Consider the following 21,914-nt stretch of genomic DNA (forward strand, 5'->3'; position numbering starts at 1 on the left):
AAATTGCCAAATCTAGATATAAATGGTTCTTTTGTTGTATATCCTCGTGTAACAAGGACCCTCTACAGATGAGTACAATCAAACATTATGCGCCTTAAGGCAATCTCAACTTCAAATATTTTTACAAAGTTCAGGGACATGACATTCCAAATTGAAGTTAAATTAACCGAAAAATATCAAATCGACTCAAAACATTTCCTTTTTTTTTTTAGAGAAAAAGGAGCATTTAAAATTTTCCTTTCTAACTAGTACAAAATTCATGTACATAGAAGCATTACATGATGGCATCAACTCAGACCAGATCCTTAGGTATTTTACTCTACGCAGTCACCATATGATAGCCTCGTTGCCATATGTTTGGTTTTCTTGCTTATTGTAGCACTACATATAAAACCTGTGGTGTTATATGCTCGGCCTCCACAATTTACTAGTGACTTCGTTTTCTCTTCTTCTCCTTGCTTATCCGTGCATTCTTCATTGAACCATCATTAGCAGGTTTCTTCTTATTCCGCCTTTTCCGGGTCCCCTTCTCTGGTTTAACCGTTTCTTCAGGCGGAGGTGAATCATCATTATCGTCATCCATGGGTTCATCTTCTTCATCAGAACTTAGCACGAAGTCCTGCACAATATCATCCTCCATTGCCTCCTGTTGGTTGCCCTTTAGTTTCTTCTTATTTTTGTTCTTTTTTTCCTCCTTGGGAAGCTTAACCCTGTAATGTGAACAAATCACGTGTAGTCAAAAACATAGAACACCTTAATGCTACCTGAAATAATGCGACACATAAAACTCCCTCCGTGCCATAATATTTGCTCCATATGCATTTTTACATGCATATTAAGGAAAGATAAAAGTAGAGTAAAAGTGAGTGGGTTTGGGCCCAAACTTTAGAGCAAAAGTAAGGATAAAAGTCTACCAAATATAGAACAGAAAAAAGATTTTAGTAAGGACTAAAAATAAAACTTGAGCAAAAATTTTGGACGGAGGAAGTGATAGTGATTTAATTTTCTTATTATCTGAGATTCCATACCCTGTTTCTTTCTGTTGTGAATAGAAGGAACTAAAGACTGCTTCACCTTCATCGCCTACATCATTTTCTTCATCACTTTCTTCTAGATCTTTATCAGATGCCAATGGCTCGGCACCATAAAGGATACTGATGATATAATCAAAAACTCAGTGTTGTTCACAAAGAAAAAAAATTTATATCTATATGAGCATTGGAAAAGCAGAGTTGAAACCTGGAGTCTGTTAAAGTGTCATTCCTCTTTTGTGCTCTTTGTCGTAATGTAGCAACATATTTCGACAAAGGGCTGGCGCCAGACTCCTTCTCCTCCTAAAAAAGAATATAAATTAAGATCTTTCACATGACATAGAGAAATGGCAAAGAAATACAAAAGATGAACAAATATCTGTCAAAGTCCAAGTCTATCCTCCATCATACATATTATAATCATATTCATATTTGTGTTAATGCATGCATGAATTTGGCAGGTAACAAATAAGGAATACATATCAATATCAAACCTCCAGGAAAGACGATGTAGCAGGATCACTTGGTAAGCAGGAGATTGTTGCACGCTTTTTGTTTGTAAATTCGGAATTGGCCTCAATCTGCAGCATAGATTGAGACCATTTACAGTTAGCACATCAGTCTAAGCAGGAGAAAAAGGAAATTAAAGAAACATATGCTTCATTTTCTTTTAGTTCTACCATATTGACTTCTGCAACCACCTAATTCTTTTCACTAATGTTATCATGCAAATGTTATTGGATATTTTTCAATGTGAATTTTCAAAGTATTAAGTATCTTATTATTTGTTATAACAGTCTAAGATGGTAATGGTCAAAGTGTTGCATTGGTGACAAATATGGTAGAACTAAAAGAAAACTTCGGAAGTAATTGTTACATGAGCCATATGCTGTACTACAAGCTCTTATTAAATTTTGCGGAGGCACAACTGCTGATGTTTGCCAACAGACTACATACCTGTCGAATAAGTTCCCTCATGTCTTTGCGGAACCTGTCAACTTTAGTGCATTTGCAGAAACTACGCAATCTAACACCTGGTATAAATGATAACTCAAAGAAAGCAACAGAATAGCTCCATTGAGCCAAATGTTCACCCAGTTCTTCAATCACAGAAGACACACATGCCTCCTGGAACAACCGAGTCTTAAGTGTTTGTTTGCTGACCTACAAAAACGAATTTCAGGAGTTATGAAGACCAAGATAAAGGTATTACACTACTTTGAGCACCAAAGAAGAGATTATTGTACCTTGAGTATTGTTCGCAAGTCAACAGCCTTGCCAACACCTCCAGTTGGTGGACAGTGCAATTCTTTCATATCTAACATATCCAAAAGTAGCATGGAAACTGGTATGAAAGTGTCGGTCGCAGCAGCAATAACGTTGAGCATTCTAACACACCGCATTCGAAGAGGAAAATACCGAGCAGTTGGGACTAAGCGGGCCACTCCAGAAATTATTTGAGTCAACGGATAAGCAAGAGGTCTGAAGTCAGGTTCCATCCCATATTTACGTATTGCTACAGTCCAAAGCTCAAGGCAATTGATATACTTCCATTCATAAACCTTCCTAAAAGCTTCCTATAAAACAAAAGACATGAGAAGTATAAGTACACCATAAGATCCATATCCATCCCACGACAATGTTTCCTACTAAGTTCAAGTACAACCATGGTAGGAGTATAAACTCTACTCGCAAATGATGAGGCATATACCAAGAGGCAGATAACGGTTGAGGGGTAGCTCACTCGGAAGCTACCTCATCTCTCGTGGCTTAGGTCATGGGATCAAACCTTGTTATGAGAGGTGGATGCAATTTGAGGAATTGGGGTTAGGTTGTATTAGCCTATAGGGCCCTGAGAGAGGGCATTGATATCTTTTATCTTTTATATCATAAATACGATGTAACATAAAAGCAGATGCTTCAAAATCAGAATGAATTGCACAAAAAAGACTAACCTTTGTCTTCATGTTCAATGCCTCCCGCAAAATCATCGCTAATTGCCGAATAAAAACAAAGGCATGTTGGTATGCTGTTGGAAGGTCCACCAACATAAATTCAACAAACATGTATCTAAGATATTGGATATGCTGCAACTTCGTTGCATTCACAAACTGGCAGTTCATGACATAAGCTTTGTAAAACCCTTTGAAGCACTCATCTAAACAGTCGGACCCAACCTGGACACATAGAGTTCTTAAGAACCAAAATGCTGCAAATGAAAGTTCTCGGCTTCCTGTACCCCAAAAGTGCAGAGCAGCCTGTCAAAATTCACAAACATCATGATAAACTTAACTGCATTTAGATTGAATAGAAGCTAATATACTCTGAATAAAGCAATTACAGGTAAAATTCCATTCTGAAGTAAAAAATGGCACCTCATGATATGCACACAATGTCTAAATTGGACCATAATCCATATGCTTGTCCAGCAAAAGGTGAGCTAATGCAAGAGGGTCTCTACTGTGAAGGAAAATTTATATCAAAAACAACGATGTTAATGATGAAGAGGTGTACCTTAATATACTTCCTCAAAAAAGTTGGAAAAGCAGCCAAGAACAAGGAAGATTTCGTCATGTGCTTCAAAGTGAATGAGATATCCTTTGAATCTGTCATTTGGTTCAAAGCATGCAGCGCATTTCCAAGATATGACTTCACTAAATGCTGGTACTTCTTCCAATGTTTTGTGCTCTTTACCTCGATTATCGTCTCTTTCTTTCCACCATAAGAAGGAAGATTCATTAAGTTGCGAAGAATACCATCGATTTTACTCAAAGTTTCTACCATAACCTTGTTCATAACAGGCTTCGACATCGAGGTTAACTTTTCGGAAGATTTTTCATCACTCTCTTCAGCAAGATGACAAGCTATCCTGAAGGCTCTCAGTAAAGAGCGTACCGGAGCAATTTTCTCACTTTCTTGGATCTCCTGACACCAGGATTCAACCATATTCATAGTGATAACAACTCTAGCCGATTTATCTTCCTTATCCAACCCAACAGCTGACTTTTCAATGTCGCTATCATCAAAATCCTCCTCATCTTCAGTCCCAGTGTCACCAAGATCAGCTTCAGCGTCATCAAGATCAGTTTCAGCGTCATCAAGATCAGTTTCAGCATCACCAAGATCAGTCTCAGCATCATCTATATCAGTTTCAGCATCATCCTACCCAACAAAATCACTTAAAACCACATCGATTCATAAATTACAAGCTAAAGTATCCAGCAGATAGTAAACTTACATCATTGCCCTCATCATCAAAATCTAAGAGCTCCTTGTCCACCTCTTTCAGGTACTCATAAAATTCTGGTTGCTGCGGAAAACAAATGATCAATTACCTCAATAACCCCCAAAGAAATACTGTATAGCTAAAAGCAAAATGATATTATTAAAGTACATTCCTCTATGTTGACTTGGCTACAAGTGTCCACTCGGATACAAGTCTAGATCTCAGACTTAGCCATTTCGTAGAAAAATGTCAAAGATTTCGCTTTAAATTGAAGTACTCAAGTGTTGTGTCAGACATAGCACGAGTGAGAAATGGGTAATTAAGAAATTTGCAAGTCGGAATAACATAGCATTCCCCCTCTCTCCCCCACCCTCAAAAAAATGATAAACGAAAAGAGAGAGTATAAGAAGCTCTAACCGATTCCTTAAGACTTTCCAACTGCTTCTTATGTTCTTTGGCTTCCATCTTAGACCCTGAAACCTTTCCACCTGAAATGCCATCTTCCACTCCATCTGTTATAGCATTTTGTGATTTTTTTACTGCAATTTACATCCAAACAACAAACCCAGTTCACAAAACCTCATAATGAGCTAATTATCACATGGGGGAGATATGAGAAAGGCTTGGTAACCAACGGTTTGAGTCCAAAAAAGACTCAAACATCCAAAAAAAAAACACATTGGTACCATTATAACCTGACATTGGTATCAAATTGTTATCAGGACTGGTACCAAGGTATCAATATTTTCGGAGAATGGTACCATTATAACCTAGCATGGGTACCAAGCAAATATCAGCCACACGCGCGTGAAATCTTCCAACGCATAAAATGACCAAATTACCCCCGTTTGAGTCCCCTAAGAGACTCAAACGGTTGGACGCCAAGACAAGCTCGGGGAGATATGGAATTGGAAAACAAATATCTCAAAGACAAAGCACTTGAAAATACCTTTTTTCTTTGAACCCATGATGCTCCAATCAATAAAGTGAAAAACAAACCTTCAATCCTGATATAAATAACAAATGTTGAAACTTAAGAGCTGATGTAAATAGAATTTGGGAAGAAATGGGCACAAAAGATTCAAACTTTAAAAGCTGCTCATAATGCATATAGAAGGCTTTAACCTTAATTTAGGGTTTTTCAGACATAAATAGAACTAATCCCATAAATTTGCTCATTCTTCAGTTTCATCCTTGATAAATTAAATTCATACAGCAACCAATTCCATCTATATGCACACTTTTTCTTTAGTATTTCACCATTAATCAAATGCTCAAAACCACTTTTGACCATATTGCTAAATTTTGAGCTTTCATGCATTCCCCCATTTATAAAATGTTATACGCAACAATAAAAGAGTAACAAAAATGGGCTCAATAATCCCACTTCAAGTAAACTATTACTTGCATTTTAAGTCCATCCCAGAAAAAAAAACAAAGCTTGGTTTTAATCTTAGATATAGCAACATGATAAAAACACCAATCTTAAGCAGGAAGAGAGAGAAAATAACGCCGGAAAAGATGGTTACCGTGTTCGCCGGAGTTAGAGTCGGCTACTTTTTGCCGGCGGTGGATGTTTTTTTTCAGAAGTGGTAGGTTTTTATTTTTCTTCAATACAAGAGGGAGGAGCAGGGTTTAGAGGAGGGTGAAGGGAACCATAACCTTGAACTCTTGAAGTGATTTTGGGGTTTAGTGACTGAGTCTGAGGTCATCATGGTCGGGCCTAGCCGGGTCCATGCCCTAAAAAGTGGCCCGTCTTATGTCGGCGTGTCGGGGTAAACTTTTAGGTCGGACTTTTGTGTCAAGAATCGGAGAAAATTGGGATGGTACTTTCGGAATAGAATTAAGTTAGGCTGAATATAATGGATTGAGACTAATAATTATGTTTAGATATTTTGCCCAAGGTTCGAGATGGGGAAGGCTTTTTAAGAAAAAGACATTTGGTCGGATTAGAGTTGATCAGTTTTAAGGATTACTGAAAAATAGAATAAGAGGGTAAGGAAATACAATAAACTCGAAAAATTACATTTAACAGCCCGAACCTAATAAGTAAGGTCGTTTTAACTCTTTTAATTAAGCATTTTCAAAGTCACCTACTCATTACAAAAATCAGGCCCTAAAATTAATGTGCGTATAGGTGGGGATAAATATAATGTAGAAGAAGAGTTGAAGAGGTGATATATCAGTGGAATACCATACCAAATTCTATGACTTTATACAAGATTTGAATCTTTATACCAACAACAAGTTGGAGATTTTTTCCTGTGATAAATGGTGATAAGGGTATCTTTACAGTTTAGGGTTATTGTCTTTTAGGTTGTTAAGTCTAATGTCCAGCCACTAAACTGGTGTAATCTGCAGGCTAATCGCTTAATAGGGGTCGGTCCTTGAATCACTTATCATACCTAATCAACAAAAAAAAACGACAATATATATATGTTACTTTACAATTTAAAATTTAAACATCCTTTTAAACGGCCTAGCCGACAAGTCTACCTATCAATCTATCATACATTCATCTTAGCTTAGGAGGCTAAAACCATTCAAAGGCTTTGCCCACATCTTAGACTTAAAGGCTTGAACCATTCAAAGGCTTGCCCATGAGGCTATAAACTAAAACCAGTAGGATTCATAGGATTTAGGACTAATTAGTAAAAGCTCAAATGCTCAAAAACAAAACTGGTCCATGTCCTACCAAAAAGCAAGGGGACAACTTCCTGTTACATACTCACTATGAGTCACTAATTGAATGTACACTGTACAATTTTAGGTTGAATATTACACAACAAACCCTGCAATTTCACCAGTGAATACAAATTCCCCACAAATAAATTGACACTTCAAAAAGTATTTCCTTAATTCTTTTTTTCCCTCACCTTTCTTTTTCTTTCTATGCATACTATATACTCCTCCGTTTCATATTACTCGTTACACTTCTCAATTCACGGACTTTTAGGTAATTTTTGGAGAAAAGAGAGGTAAAGAATAAAAAGAAAAGGGACTCATGTGAGAAGAGAGATAGAGAGTGTGTATTTCCCAAAAAGGAAGTGTAACAAAGAATGTGAAACTTCCCAAAATAAAAAATATTGCGACTTTCGAGTATTATGAAAAGGAAGAAGTAAAAAAGTATTCAAATCTTCAACCCGCCATCTCTCGTTTGCAACATTCAAATTTTCTTCCCAACTTTCATATTCACATTTATACTCTTAACTTAATTATACTCTACTAATAGAGAATTACATCTACTTTTTTAGCCTATAATTCTTTATAACACTATTCTTTTACCAACCCTTGTAAAAACTTTACAAGAATTAAACAACAATCCCAACTATCTTTGACCATTCTTTTTTTCTTTCTCTCTCATCAAATCACTTCTTTTAACTGATCCAACATGATCTTTACTTTTGTTTCACCCTTTACCTTCCTTTAAAATGATGAAAATCTCATTCAAATTTCTCTCTTTTTCTTCTCTTTTCTTCCATGTTCCCATTCCTTTTGCTTTGAACTTGAATTTCAACACCCAAAAAAATTTACAAAATTAAAAAAACACCCACATTCTCTTTCTTACCAATTTTCTCTCTCTTACCACTTTCTCTCTCTAGAAAATGAAGTTCACTCCTTCCTCTGTTTCTTCATCCTCTGTTTCTTCCAATACAAATTCTTCTTTTAGTGAAAATTTCTACAAAAGTAAAGGCAATACATTTGGGTGTTTTTCAGGTGTTTTAAGCAGAATTTTATGTTCTAAAAGTCTCCCAACTCATCCTTCTGATCCAATTGAGAATTTCAATCAAAAAAAATTGTCATCAAAAATTGAAATAGATGGTTCAAACACACCTAATGTAGTAGCAAGGTTAATGGGTTTGGATTCAATGCCAGAAATTTCTATGAAATATTCTCAAAAGATGCCGAATTCGGTTTCGAGAAGTAAATCAATGGATTCAGAGGATTTCAGAGAAGAAACAGAGGAGATTAAGGGGCAACACAGAAGAGTAAAGACTTCAGTTTCATTTAGAGAAACTCCAGATTTTTTTGAGCTTGAAGATGGTGATTTCTTTGTTTTAAGCTTTGAAAATGGAGGTAAAAAGAAGAAGAATGGATCAAATTTAGGTAATTTTGATGTGGGTATTAAAGGGAAAAAACATAGAAGGAGAAAAGAAAAATGTGGGAGAAAACAGAGAAGAAACAGAGATGAACAGAGTAAAGAAAGAGTGTTTTCAAATGAAGAAAGATTAACTTTGAAAATTTCACCTCAAAATTCTCCAAAAATTGATGCTTTTTTTGATGTTCAAAAGCAAAGTTATCATCTTTCTCCTTTGAAAGATAAGTTTTGTAGCAAAGAAGAGGAGTTTGATGGAATTAAAGCAAGAAAAAAGAAAAGGAAAGAGATTTGTTTTGGAGAAAGTAAAGATGATGAAGTAGAATGTGATTCAGACAATTCAAGCCCAGTTTCTGTTCTTGATCATAATACTGATTTTATAAGTGATCCTGAAGTTACAACAACATCAGGTATTGGTTTTTTAAGGTTTTTTATCATTTGCATTACAATTATTTTTTGAGATTATGTCAATTCATGTACGAGATAAGTATGTATATTTAGTGGTATTTTCGTAAATAAAATGTTACTGAGGGGGATCAAATATTAAGTCGTGATTTTTTCTAATTTTAAACAACAATTAAAAAGAAAATCACGATTTAATATTTAAACCTACCACTTAATATTAATATTAGTAGCAATTATATACGAAAACGTCACTTGATATACAAAGTTTGCATATGTTCGAGATGGGCTAGCTAAGTTGTACAAAGACGGGTACAGGCAAGGGTTTAAATTCGGGTAGGGGCGGAAAACGGCAAGATTTCGAAATTTTACGAATGAGTACACATTACGGAAACTGACTTAGTAGAAGTACCCATGCTGCACTATGAGCCTATGTTACTCCGATACCTTCATTTACCTCAAAAATCGGGTGTCGTGTCCGACACGACACTACATTTGGATACTTCATTTTAAACTAAAAACTTGTATTTTTTCTACAACATAGCCGAGTTCGACATTTGGACACCATATCCGAATAGACACTCAATCCGTGTTTGAGCTAGTGCTTGCTCCAATACTTTAGCTTTATTTTATTGCAAATACACCACTTCATTAGTTGATGAATAGGAATACTGTTGATACATTCCAGGGCTAGTCATAATGCTGCATCATCATTTGAGTGTGTGATGCATTGAGAATGGGTTGTTTTCTTTTATGTAATATATTTCTAAACCTTTTTTTTCCTTTTTGTAGAAGAAGATGCAAGATTGGGAGGGTCTGAATCTGTTAGCAAAAGTTATACATCTCAAAGTAATGAAAGTGATAAAGAACATGCAAGGGAAACGTGTGGAAATGAAGCTATAAGTGTTGGGTTAAAAAGAAAAGAATACAAAAAACATGAAAACATAGAAATGTTGAAGAGAGTATGCAAATTGGCTGAGGTAGAGGTAAGAAATTCAAATTGGAAATACAGGAGAATGTTGAGGGATGATGAGTTGCAAGATATTGCTAAAGATTTTGGTCAACGGATTTTTAACCAGTTGGTTAGTGAGTTGATAGATCAACTTGTAGGATTTGAATGTCAGGAAATTTGACCCTTTTTTTTTCCTTGCAATATTTCGTAATTGTATACCTTTTCTATATAGGATGAAATATATTTTCTCTGTTTCGTTTTAATTGTAACAAAAGGGTATTTTTGTGAAACATAAAATATTCGATTGTTACATTTAAAATGAAAGGGAGGAAGTATGTAAGGTGCATGGAGTAGAAACAAGAGAAAACTCTATTCGACTAGTTGTAAGACTAGGGTTTAGAGGGTGGAAGAGCACCAATGTACCCTCACCCTTTGCTTCTTTATTACTATCATGTACATAATTATAAGTATTGTAGAATTAGCTATACTAGAATCGAAAAGAAAAACTCTTATGTCGAAATTCTAATTTTGTTTTTGTGTTTTTCAACTTTTTAATGATTCAATTAGTTAATTAAGGTTTTAAATTCGAGAATCATGTGGGAGTCTAATGATTGGAGCTTCCACCTCCCAACCTCATGGTTTATGATGTTAGTACAATTGCAACAGACGAATCTTTCAATCTTTAAGTCGGAATCAAGAAAACTACTAGATGAGTTGAAATATTGAAAGTGACTTGAAATTCTTAATCTTTTCACAGAATCATAGCAAATGAAAATCCAGCAACCACATAGCTATCAAACATTATGCTATGTTGTTATCAGGTAGAAATACATCATGCCTCAATATTAGGTATCTAGGTAGAAAAAAAAACTATTAACAGACAAAATCATGGTAGAAAATCCAGCTTATGACTACCATATATTTTTTTTATTACAAGTATTTGTTATGATAGTGATGCATCAATTTACAAGCACTGAAAATTGTGTATGTTATTAAGGCTATGTTCAGTTCACCTTATTTTTGCTTATTTCATATTTAATCAGATCAGATCAGAAAAAATAAGTTCAGATCAGATCATGCTTATATTTAAAAATCATTATTACTATTAAATATCTTTCATTACATGTTAGTAAAAATTATAATAATTGAATATTAATAAAGTACTCATTGAGACGAATCAAACAAGACTCCACATGACTATATTTTTTTTTATATATTGAGAAAAATCTAAAAGATAAGTTCTTGTAATCATTTCAGATCAGTTCAGATCAGATCAGTTCAGATCAGTTCAAATCAGATCAGATCATAAAAAAGTAAGTTCAGATCAGATCAGATAAGTTCAAATCAAAAAAATTCAGGTCAACTAAACATAGCCTAATTCAATGTCCAAGTCCTAATATTGTTACGCCACTTTTATCTAACTTATAGCAATAGATGATGATTAATTCTCATACTGACATGCGTAATTATTTTTCTATAGTAGGTACACTCAAAGACATGTTTATTCTCTCTTTTTTCTGAAATGATTTAGGTCTTCTAATTGGATTACTGAAATTGGAATTATAAGTAAAAATATGATGCTTAATTTCACATATCTTTTAGGATTTTTTAACTATAATAATACAAATTTTTTTCCGTCTCTCACAATAACACAAAGTTTTGATTCTTTTTTAATAATACAAACTTTACATCAAAATTCCTCCAGTAGGTCAAGTTGACTTGTAACCGATAAAACATGTCAAAAAAAATTACAAAATGATCTTTCTTCTTTCTCCCTCCTCCCTAACCCCCCACCTACCTTAACCACCTTAGCTTGTTACCTCCTACAGCAAGTTAACAATCGGTATTGCCCTACTGGAGGAATTTTGATAAAAAATTGTATTATTATGAGAGAAGGGTAAAATTTTGTATTATTCTTGATAAAAATTCCTATCTTTTATTGTAAAAGTAATTTTTTTTTTAAGTAACTGATCACAGATTACATAGACAATTACACAAGTACAATTGTACAAATGATAAAAAGAATTGGGGTAAATAGTAGACAATAGTTTACACTTTACAGTGTAGGGTTGATAGTTGATACACATATCATTAAGTTTCAGAAATACATTTTGAAAGGTTGGAATTTGGGGAAGAGATATATGCGATGAATGTATATTTTCTTGTAGAATTAACTAGCTCTTTCAATATTTGGAGGAAGAAAATAAAGAAAAGATCAATCTAATATTCATTACCTTAATTTTATCTCTATTATATAAGGGAAGGGGGAGTAATGGTGTCCTCTTTTGAAACCTATTTTGCCCCCCTTCCTTTCTAAATTACAAAAGGAATGTCAAAATCAAAATCGGCACTCAAAGAAAACTACCTAAAATAAATTTACAACACTCACTCACAAATCACTTAAAGAAGAAACTTTACAAATCACCCATACAATTGAGAAAATCACGTTATAAAAATCACGCAAATCACTCAAATAATCAGAAACTTTATTAAAATTAAAATTAACATACAAACTAAAATAGCTAATAACCTAGAACGTCAATACATACAAAAATTTACAAAAAATTTACAAATCACTATTCTCAAGAACCATTCACAATTAATGGTGGGTCATGATAAAAAATAGAGGTGTATTTTAGTGAAATCAGAATTTAGAAGTTAGACAAGGAAAAAAATTATTTACTTTTTTATAGTGTTTCCTATATATAATGAAACTTTTCATATATTTGGACCTATTTTTTCTATTATATAATAGCGATTAATTATCAAGGTAAAAAGGTTTATGTAAAATATCATTCAAGAATTAAAGTACAACATATCTCTATTATATAAGGGAAGGGGGAGCTATGGTGTCCCCGAATGAAGAGACTATGTTACTCCTTCCCATTCTAAATTACAAATTCACTTACAAATCAAAGGGCTTCAAACAAAAATATCAAAAATATAATTATAACAATCACTCACAAGTCAACTAAAATCATAAAATTGCATAATTTACGTTATGCAAATCACTAAAATGAGGAAACTTTACAAAAATTAAAATATTCACTTACAAACTACAACCTATGAAAAAATTGACTTGAAATCAAAGTGTCTACTTTCTTTAAATATTTATGAAGTATGTACTTAATTCAAAAATCAACTAAAAAATTATAATATTAGAAATCATAAATAAATTCAATAAAATTTCTATTTTGTTCATAGAATTTAACTTTGAAAAGTAAAAAAAAAAAAAGAATGGTGAGAGACTTAAGTGACAGAAACTAAACCAATCAAATTTTGCAACTAAAAACAATTATATTTGTATGTCTAATGTTCAAATTTTGACTCTTATGCCGAAAAAATTCGAGTTTCTGTTTCGAAAAAAAATTCAAGCACGCATCGCGTGCAAAAAATTCTAGTTTTGTATGGAGGAAGGTGTAAGGGTCAAGAGAAGGTTGAACCGCAATATTTTAGTTGTACGATGACACTCTTAACTATCCGAAACATTGATTCTTTATTTTCAATACATAGATTAGAATCCCCTTTCACGAGGTTACACTAACATATCTACATTTAGAACTCCATATACGGTTGAGTACTTAAGTCTATATATGATCTAAGATAAGAAAATAAGAGACGACCACAATTTTTAAACGAGTTCGCCACATACATAGGTTGTAGTACAATTAAAAGAACTTCATTGAACTAATCCATGAATATCCATTTATCATCCATGAGAGTTGCAATATGTTAGGGAGGCTAAAAGGAACGATTGACAACATTAATGAGTTAACAACTACAAAGACACTCGGGTTAATCAATATTATTTACAACTGATTTTGCTTTACCTTAGTTTACGGATACTTATTAAACCTTATTATAACTTATCTTTATAACTATCTTAGTTAATTCAAACTAACCTAATTATGTTAAGTTTTCTTAATTTTTATTTTTATTTTTTTACCCAGAAAGAAAAAAAACTGAGGAGGAACCCAATTAACAGGCCACCCTAAAGCATCTTTACGGATGATCTTGAAAAATTTCTTAATTTATCTAGAAATCAGAAAAATGTGATTTATCAAACAGTACAAGATAATTTAAGGCGGTACAAAGTACAAAAAAAGGGAGGGGATATTCAAACCTGTGACCTATTGTTCACAGCACCTCATTTTTAACCATTAGGCCAAGACATCATTGGTTAATACCCTTATATTATAACACCTTCCATATTGTTTGGCATTTGATGGCTTGAAGCGGCAAGGATATCAAAAACGGCCCTAAGATTTTGTAATCTTTAGAGAGGTTAAGGAAAATAACCAAAAGTATATAAATCTTGCTTTATGTTTAGTTAGGTCACAACTCACAACTTAAAGTACATCGAGAACATAGGCAACACAAAAACAATGTTATTAGCTAAGCAACTTTCTCTAACTTAGTTACTCTAACAAGTTTATTTTGAGAAAAAAGTAATCACATAAATACTGGTCCACATATTTACATCATCAAAGTAAAAAAAAAAAAAAAAAAAAGGTTTTGAGTGATCTAAATGTGGGGTTGTTCTCAACCAAAGACTGTGCAATTAGTGCTCATCCCACTATCAGAAAAACTGGGCATGCAAAGTTAAAGGCTATAAGTTTATCTTAGGTGTTAAATGGTCTTTATTTACCTTTAACAACAAAGAAACAAATGAAAGCTAAAACCTTTTTGTGTGTCAAAAGGAATGTTTAATGGCAAATTGGCAATGGCATAGATAAAGTGATCAAACAAGAACTACTATTCAAGGAAGACAAATGAAACAAGTAATATACGAGTATGGAAATTAGATTGTCAATAATGGCGCATTCTGGCTTAAACAACCTTCTTGAAAGATTCTGGCTAAATGGAGAACACTTATTTTAGCGAACAGGTGAAAATGGGATACTTTGGAAAATCCACTCGGTGTTAGATCTACACCAATTTTCTTTGTCTTATTTGTTGGAGAATTGCTCATCACTAGTCTTTTGATCTTTTTTTCCCTAGTACCGGTTGTACTATTTGAAGTATAGCGAATAGGTGAAAAAGGGAGAAAAGGAGGCACTTTGAAAAATTCACTCTGGTGTTAGATCTACGCTAATTTTCTTTGTCTTGTTTGTTGGAGAATTGTTCATCACTAGTCTTTTCTTCCCGGAAGGCTAGAACCTGTTGTACAATTTGAAGTATAGCAATTGGTGAAAAAGGGCAAAAAGAAGACATTTTGGAAAATCCACTCCGATGTTAAATCTACACCAATTTTCTTTGTCTTGTTTGTTGGAGAATTGTTCATCACTAGTCTTTTCTTCCCATAAGGCTAGAACCGATTGTACCATTTGAAGTATAGCGATTGGTGAAAAGAGGCGAAAAGAGGCAAAAAGAAGACACTTTGAAAAATCTACTCCGGTGTTAGATCTACACCAGTTTTCTTTGTCTTGTTTGTTGGAGAATTGTTCATTATCTAGTCTTTTCTTCCTAGAAAACTAGAACAGGTTGTACCATCTGAAGTATCAAGTATGTTCTCACTTCTCAGCACAAGAACATATGTGGCAAGCCAAAAGATTACCATTTTTGTATGAGATATTGATGCATAAGAAAATACAACATTTAATAGAGGAGGTTAGCTATTTAGCTAAGAAAAGAAACATGTACAACATAAAAGATACAATTAATAACTTGAATTTATTTATTAGAAGGAAAAAAAAAAAAAGGATTGACAATTCAACTTCAAAGGAATACATATCATGTGTATAATATAAAAAAAATACAGAGTAAAAATGTATAAATAAATTGATCAGTAGATCCTTCTTCTGTTGCCATCCATCTTCATAAGGGAGCTAGGGATGCAGATACTGGGAACTACCCTTAAGCAGAAAACCTTTTTTTTCTGATAATAATTCATCTCCCAGACTCCCAATAATACCAAAAGAAGAAAACAATATGAAATAACATAAATAAAATTAATTTAGAAAAAAGAATACTTTCACTTGTAATAATATCCTGGAATTCCTATTGAATGTATTAGCAGAATTCTTCTTATTCTCTGCCCAATCTTCAGCTTACTTCCCTTCGGGTGCGCGCGATCTTGAAATTTTGTATTGATTTTGTTCAACCTACTAATTGGTAAGATAAGCACTAAAATCTTGAGTAATTAAGAAACTAAAATTGAATGTTAAGATTGGTGATTAAGCCACCATTGGTTCCTGATCCATGTACAATTGCTCAACCCACGGCGGGATCCTGTCCATACCACTGTTAAGATGATACTGTTCTTTCAGCTGCTCTTCAAAACCAAGCTGAGCTGAAGTTGCAGGTGGAGCATCCTTTACAAGAGAATGAACCCAAGAAACATCAGGCTCATTAACAGCATTCCTCATTGGGCCGGAATTACTACCATTGTTTCGAAAAGCAAATGAAGCGGATTTTCTCAGCTTATTGAGCTCGTCTCCTTGAACACCCCAGTCCACTTTACCATCTGGTGAACCCCAATCTGAAGAATGATAAGGCATCCCACCACCATTAGAAAGCCGGTTGACTGTGTTTCTGTCGATGAAGCTCTGACTCCTGTTAGCAAAAGCAGCCAGTCTTGGGTTTGAAACGGGTGAACCACTTTGTTCAAGTCCAAAAGATGAACCTCTCACAGGGGAGGAAGGCAGGCCAGAAGAATAGCTCGAAAGGAGCTGCTGGTTCATGTTCTGGCGCATTTGGACCCCAGTGGGAGAAGAGAGGGAGAGACCACCAAGCCTTCCCAACTCCCCGTTCCAGCTTGATGGGGAGGAGAGAGAGAGGCCAGCAAGCTCGTCCAATAACTGCTGCCGGCGAAATCCAGCCTCAAAGTCCATATCCCTTGCACTTAGTGCAGCCTTTAACCTGCTACCAGGGAGCTGCAGGGCAGGAGGAGGTGTGATATTAAGGTGATTTTGCCAAGCAGAAGCTCCTCCAATGGGAGAAGAAGCACCAGTTGGAGTCATTGGTGGCGTGGAAGTTGAAGGCATCAACATAGAGGGGGAACCAAGAGCAAGGGGGCTCAGTGAACCCATATCAAATGAAGGGCCATTCTGTGAATATGACCTAGGAGAAGGAACAGCTGAGCCAGTAGAGGCATATAACGGGCGAAGCTCCTCTTGCTTGTGTGCAAAGAAGCACACCCGTCTCGTACAGCTGGTTTCATCTTTGCAAAGACGGGTCCGGTATTGGGCTGGATGCAGCCAGCACTCGAAGATTCCATGTGCGTACTCGCACACATCTCCCTTAGGACACGAGCCTTTTCGGAATTCCGGGCATGGGACACAGCTGTAATGGTACTTCCGTGGATCCCGCCTCCTTGCGTTCTCCCCAGGATGTACAAACGGGCACTCGGTCCAATCATGAGAGTAAGCCCTAGAGCAAGGCTTCACCTTAAAGGTGTACATCCTAAACTCATCAGTCCCATAAATTCCATTCTTAATATCAGGGAGAGATGGATCAATAGGATATTCTTTCCTCTCCGATCCACTCCCATCACTTGAGGATTTAGGAGATAAACCCTCATGCTGTTGCTGCTGCTGCCCCTCTTCTATTTGATCACCTCCTTCTTCACCTTGATCACCCTTATTCAACAGAACATCGAGCGTCCTCCTCTTCAGTTTCGACGAAAAACTGAAGCTAGGAGCAACAACATCACAAGGCCGGTTTCCATTTGCATCAACTCGGTTAACATCAGCAGATGATTCAACCAATAGCTTGATCACCTCATGTGAATACAACGAACCTCCCGCCGCTGCACAGTGGAGGGCTGTGGCACCATCAGACCCACTAGCTCGATTGACATCGACACGGCCAGTTTGAAGGATATAGTTCAATATATCCTTGCTACCAAACATGGCAGCAACCATCAAAGGTGTTCTCTCTTCAAAACCCATCTTCTTAGACCCAACTCTCCTCCCATACCAAAGACCTTCTTCATCAACATCATAACCCTCTTTCTCTACTGCAAACTTAAAACTGCTTAAATCATTTGTTGCTGATAATTCAAGCAACACTGAAGAGTTTTGTTGTTCTTCAACTGAATCAATCTTAAAAACCTCACCCTCCATAACCTCTTCAGCAAGAACAACTTTCCTCTTTGAACCACTGCACATGGAAAATCTCTCTTACCTATAGAAAAAATGACAAAAACAAAACCCTATTCAGATTCTCTTCCAACATCATAAACACTCAATCAAATAAAGAGAATAAGAAGGTATCTTGAGAATTTCAGACAATATTTTGTCAGCAAAGTTAACATTTACTGAAAACCCCAACAAAAAAGGGTACTAAATAATTGCTCATATAGTCATATGACTCATATCATCATTCATTCTCACATAAAAAGTTCAACATCCTCAACAACCAAGTTACAACAACATGACCAACACCAACTAACCAAAGTTTATGCAATCAGTTCAAAAAATTAACAACTTTCATCACTCAAAAAACCAAAACACACAACAAACACTCAAACTAAACAAAACCCATATTCTAATTCTTCATATATTATCAAAAATTAACAACACCCAGAAAAATTCACAAACTAATTATCACAAAACAAGCATACAGATTCAAACTTTATTCAATCTCACATCAACCCATCAAAGAATCATCAACTATAAACTCAAAAATGAACCAAAAGTTCAAAACTTTACAAGAAAAAAACGTACCTTAAGAATTTGTTGTAAGTTTTTTTTACTAGTTGAGAGAGTTTGAGCAATGAAAATATAGTAAAGAAGAAAAAAATCCCTTTTAACTAATTCACCAACTCAAAGCTTAGCACCCTCTCTCCCTTTTATGTCCGCCCAACGACGAAGACCAAACCCACAATTGAAAGCGACTGTTGGAGAGAGAAAAATGCCAAGATTTTTATTTTATTTTTTTGCAAAAAAAAAAAAAAAAGAGGAAAAAAAAGAAAAGAAAAGGAAGACTTTTCTTCCATTAAATTTTTTTTTTTTTTTGGGTTTTCTAAATTTCCCTCCTTTTGTTTTGGTCAAAAAAGTTTTATCTTTTTTTAAAAAATCTTTTCCTAAATTTAGTACACAAAATGATAACTTTTAGTGAAATGAAGATGAAATTGGAATTCAGATGCAAATGAAATTGAAATTGAAATTGAAATTTAATAAAAAGAGAAATTCGCAAGATGGGACCCACATGGTTACTGAATATCTTAACTGCCCATAAGTGTAAAACTGACACGTGTAGGTTACCTTGTATGTGCAAGTCACCGGCTTTTGGATTCTCTCACTATCATACTTTTTGTATTTTGGCATTTCCGTGAATTTGCTTGATGACGTGGATGAAGGAGAACCGTCACTTTTAGTTTTAGTTGATTTCATCGTATGTGTTTTTTTAACGAACGGTTCAGATCAAACTGTACATTCAATCCAATGGTCAGTGATGTATTTAAAGTAAACAGGCGGTGGTTTTATATCCTTGGTTCGTACTAGCCCATTATATATTTCAAAACTTAACAAGGTTTGCTTTTTTTTGGAATTGGGAGATAGTACGGCTTAGCTAAATAGCCTTCTTCTAGGTGATAAGGACTAAGGAGTGAGTCACACCAAAACTAGCTCGGCTCGGCTCGATTCGGCTTAGTTTGGTTTGATTTGGCTAGGTTCGGTTCGGTTCATAAACAATTGAGCTCGGATGTGGTTTGCTAACATGATTTAAGTTATATAGCGTGGCTTGATTATTATTACTTATATGTGGTAAGGACTAAGAAGTCGTATTAGAATTGGCTTTCAGAGTTAGAGTAGCTCGACTTGACTTGTCTCGAAGTTATTAAACTCAAACGTTTTAGGTTAAGTTGCTAACTTGATTCAAGCTCAAATAGCTTTATTCGAATGATAAATAGTAATTATGAAATTATAATAAGTTTCGAGCTTAGATTCATTTCTACTCGAGTTTCTCTAGTTTTGATAAAATATTTGGAAAATTAGTTTTGATATTACTGAAATTGCTAAAAGTGTGATGTTTGTCAATTATATACACTTCCTTAGTTTTATATTAATAGTAATATGTAAAGTTTCAAGTCTACTACGCACAACTTTAAGTCATTGACCATTGCCATCTTTAGTTATATACAGTAAATATTATAAAAAGTTGATATTATGAAATTATATATCGATAGAAATCTAATAAGATTTCCACGTGTGTGACTATGTTTATTATTAAGTATAGATCACAATATATGGTCAAGAAAAGTGTGTGAATAGTATAAAAGTTCATACATTACGATTAATGTATAGTGGAGGAAGTATGGTTGAAGTGATATTTCTCGCAATGACCCTCGTGCAATGGAAAAGTTAGAGATATGGTCAATCCAAAGTATTGAACCCACAAAATAGATAACCATAGAAAAAACCTAATCAGTATGCCATTCTCTTTTTATCTCTCACTCTCCTCTTTTCAAATAATACTCTTTAAAGGGATTGTTATGGATTTTTTTATCCATTGGATATGCCCCTCTTTCTAATTTTTTTTTGCAGCTTTTAGTTTGTTTTCTTGTTTTTTTCGTTGCTTTCAATAAGTCCCATATTTGTGAAAGCTTTAGTCCCACCTATGGGTTTCGCAGTCACCCCTTTTACTGTGGGTTTATTAATTTTGTTTATTTTGTGTGTTAGCGGATTTGGATCCTGTCTCGATCTAGTTGGATGTTGATTTGTTGATAGAATTTTGTGTGGGATTATTACAACGACAAAGGTCAGTATTTCGCTTGCAATCGGTTGAATTAACTATAGTCGATAGTTCTACATCAAAACAACATCCCTTGTTAGACCACCTCATAGAAGACTGTGTCAAACAAGTAACAATGTGGAAGAAGGTATTTAGACGAGTTAAATCTGCTTAAAGGTCATGATTTTGCCTAATCGAGATTAAATTTCTTTCAATTTGATAGTTTCTTACTTTTATTGTAAATATCGTATAACTTCATATTAATGAATGAATTTTCGCTTTTTAAAAAAACCTTAAACCCAAAATTTCAAGCATATATATATATATGACAAGGATCCAACCAACGATTTGCTTCATGCTTTTGGCCTATCTTCAAAATTGAAGGTCACATAGTTGGCTTCATTTATCTAATCGATCTCGCATATAAGTCTTTTCTTTGGAGGTGATACCACATATAAACTAACCGTAACTTGTCTATACTATTAACGTAGGAATGTTTTGATAGACGTATCACTACTCATGTAAAATGAAGGTTACTGTGGTTGTTAAACTTTCAAGAGTTATGCGTAGAGTGGCCCATAAACTCTCAATGTAGAAGCATTTCAGGATTGAGAGTCTTTTTCTAAAAGTGAAAACTCACTTATCAACATGAAGTCGTACAATATCTACAATAAAAGTTAGAAATAACCCCTCTAAATACTCCTTCTCACATTATTATTTTTATGCAGTCTTCTACGAGTGGGTCTAACAATTTGATGTAAAACGAGTTAATTCACCCGATAGTACACGGAGTACTGACCGTCATTGCAATCCCGCACAAAATCCTATCAACAAATTTTTAACTGTAGTTAGAATTTAAACCTCACTAACACATAAAGAAACCAAACTAATACCCACACCGTGAAGAGGGTAACTATACAAAACCCATAAAAGGACAAGAGCCAGCACACATAGTGGGCTTATTGAAAACATATATACCGAAAAAAGTAAGAAAATAAACTAGAAACTGCAAAAATGAGAGAGAAAGGAACTTACCACATGTCCACATGGATGAAAACATCCATGGCAGCCCCTCTAGAGGATTTTATGTGAAAAGAGGAGATGAGGGAATAACAACTAGGTTTTCCGTATCTAAAGTCAAGTTTTAGAATTAGAGTCTTTAGTTACCTTGTACATCATATTTTGAGGTTGTCTTTATACTTTTGAAAAAAAAGATGTTTAAGCAAAATACTTCCTCCGGTTTTCATTAATTGTGAAAGTATTGTGTCAGACCGTCTGACACAATACATTTGGTCGGATGACCACTTCTCTCTCTTAATGATGCGCTAAACATCAAACTCAAATTTTTCCAGTGGATCAACTATCTGCATGTCGAGCTCCAAATACTCCCTCAAGATCCAAACATGTAGAAACTGAGAAAGTAAGATGTAACCAGGTTTAGTTGTATTAAATTACAACTATCCATGACACAAATTAAATTCAAAGGTTAGGATACATAATTACATACTTGATAGTGTTGTGGTTGGATCT

At 34.6% G+C, this 21,914-nt stretch overlaps 3 protein-coding genes across 3 annotated transcripts; 1 reads left to right on the plus strand and 2 right to left on the minus strand.

Moving 5' to 3' along the window:
- Positions 1-13: 13 nt before the first annotated feature.
- Positions 14-5,944, minus strand: LOC104899940 (nucleolar complex-associated protein 2). Its single transcript, XM_010687232.4, has 12 exons — positions 5,787-5,944; positions 5,207-5,264; positions 4,675-4,796; positions 4,270-4,341; positions 3,546-4,193; positions 2,987-3,289; positions 2,279-2,608; positions 1,989-2,195; positions 1,526-1,612; positions 1,240-1,334; positions 1,029-1,154; positions 14-710 (listed from the first exon to the last, which is right to left on the minus strand). The coding sequence occupies exons 2-12, from the start codon at positions 5,223-5,225 to the stop codon at positions 428-430; spliced, it is 2,292 nt and encodes a 763-aa protein (XP_010685534.3). The 5' UTR covers positions 5,226-5,264; positions 5,787-5,944; the 3' UTR covers positions 14-427.
- Positions 5,945-7,665: 1,721 nt separating this feature from the next.
- On the plus strand, positions 7,666-10,299 carry LOC104899941 (hypothetical protein). The gene is made up of 2 exons (XM_010687233.4): positions 7,666-8,763; positions 9,548-10,299. The coding sequence occupies exons 1-2, from the start codon at positions 7,863-7,865 to the stop codon at positions 9,886-9,888; spliced, it is 1,242 nt and encodes a 413-aa protein (XP_010685535.1). The 5' UTR covers positions 7,666-7,862; the 3' UTR covers positions 9,889-10,299.
- Positions 10,300-15,424: 5,125 nt separating this feature from the next.
- LOC104899942 (zinc finger CCCH domain-containing protein 66) lies at positions 15,425-18,531 on the minus strand. The gene is made up of 2 exons (XM_010687234.4): positions 18,377-18,531; positions 15,425-17,834 (listed from the first exon to the last, which is right to left on the minus strand). Exon 2 carries the CDS (start codon positions 17,816-17,818, stop codon positions 15,884-15,886), a length of 1,935 nt encoding a protein of 644 aa, XP_010685536.1. The 5' UTR covers positions 17,819-17,834; positions 18,377-18,531; the 3' UTR covers positions 15,425-15,883.
- Positions 18,532-21,914: the final 3,383 nt, after the last annotated feature.

Source organism: Beta vulgaris, chromosome 7 (assembly GCF_026745355.1).
Source record: "Beta vulgaris subsp. vulgaris cultivar EL10 chromosome 7, EL10.2, whole genome shotgun sequence".
In the NCBI taxonomy this organism is placed as follows: Eukaryota; Viridiplantae; Streptophyta; class Magnoliopsida; order Caryophyllales; family Amaranthaceae; genus Beta; species Beta vulgaris.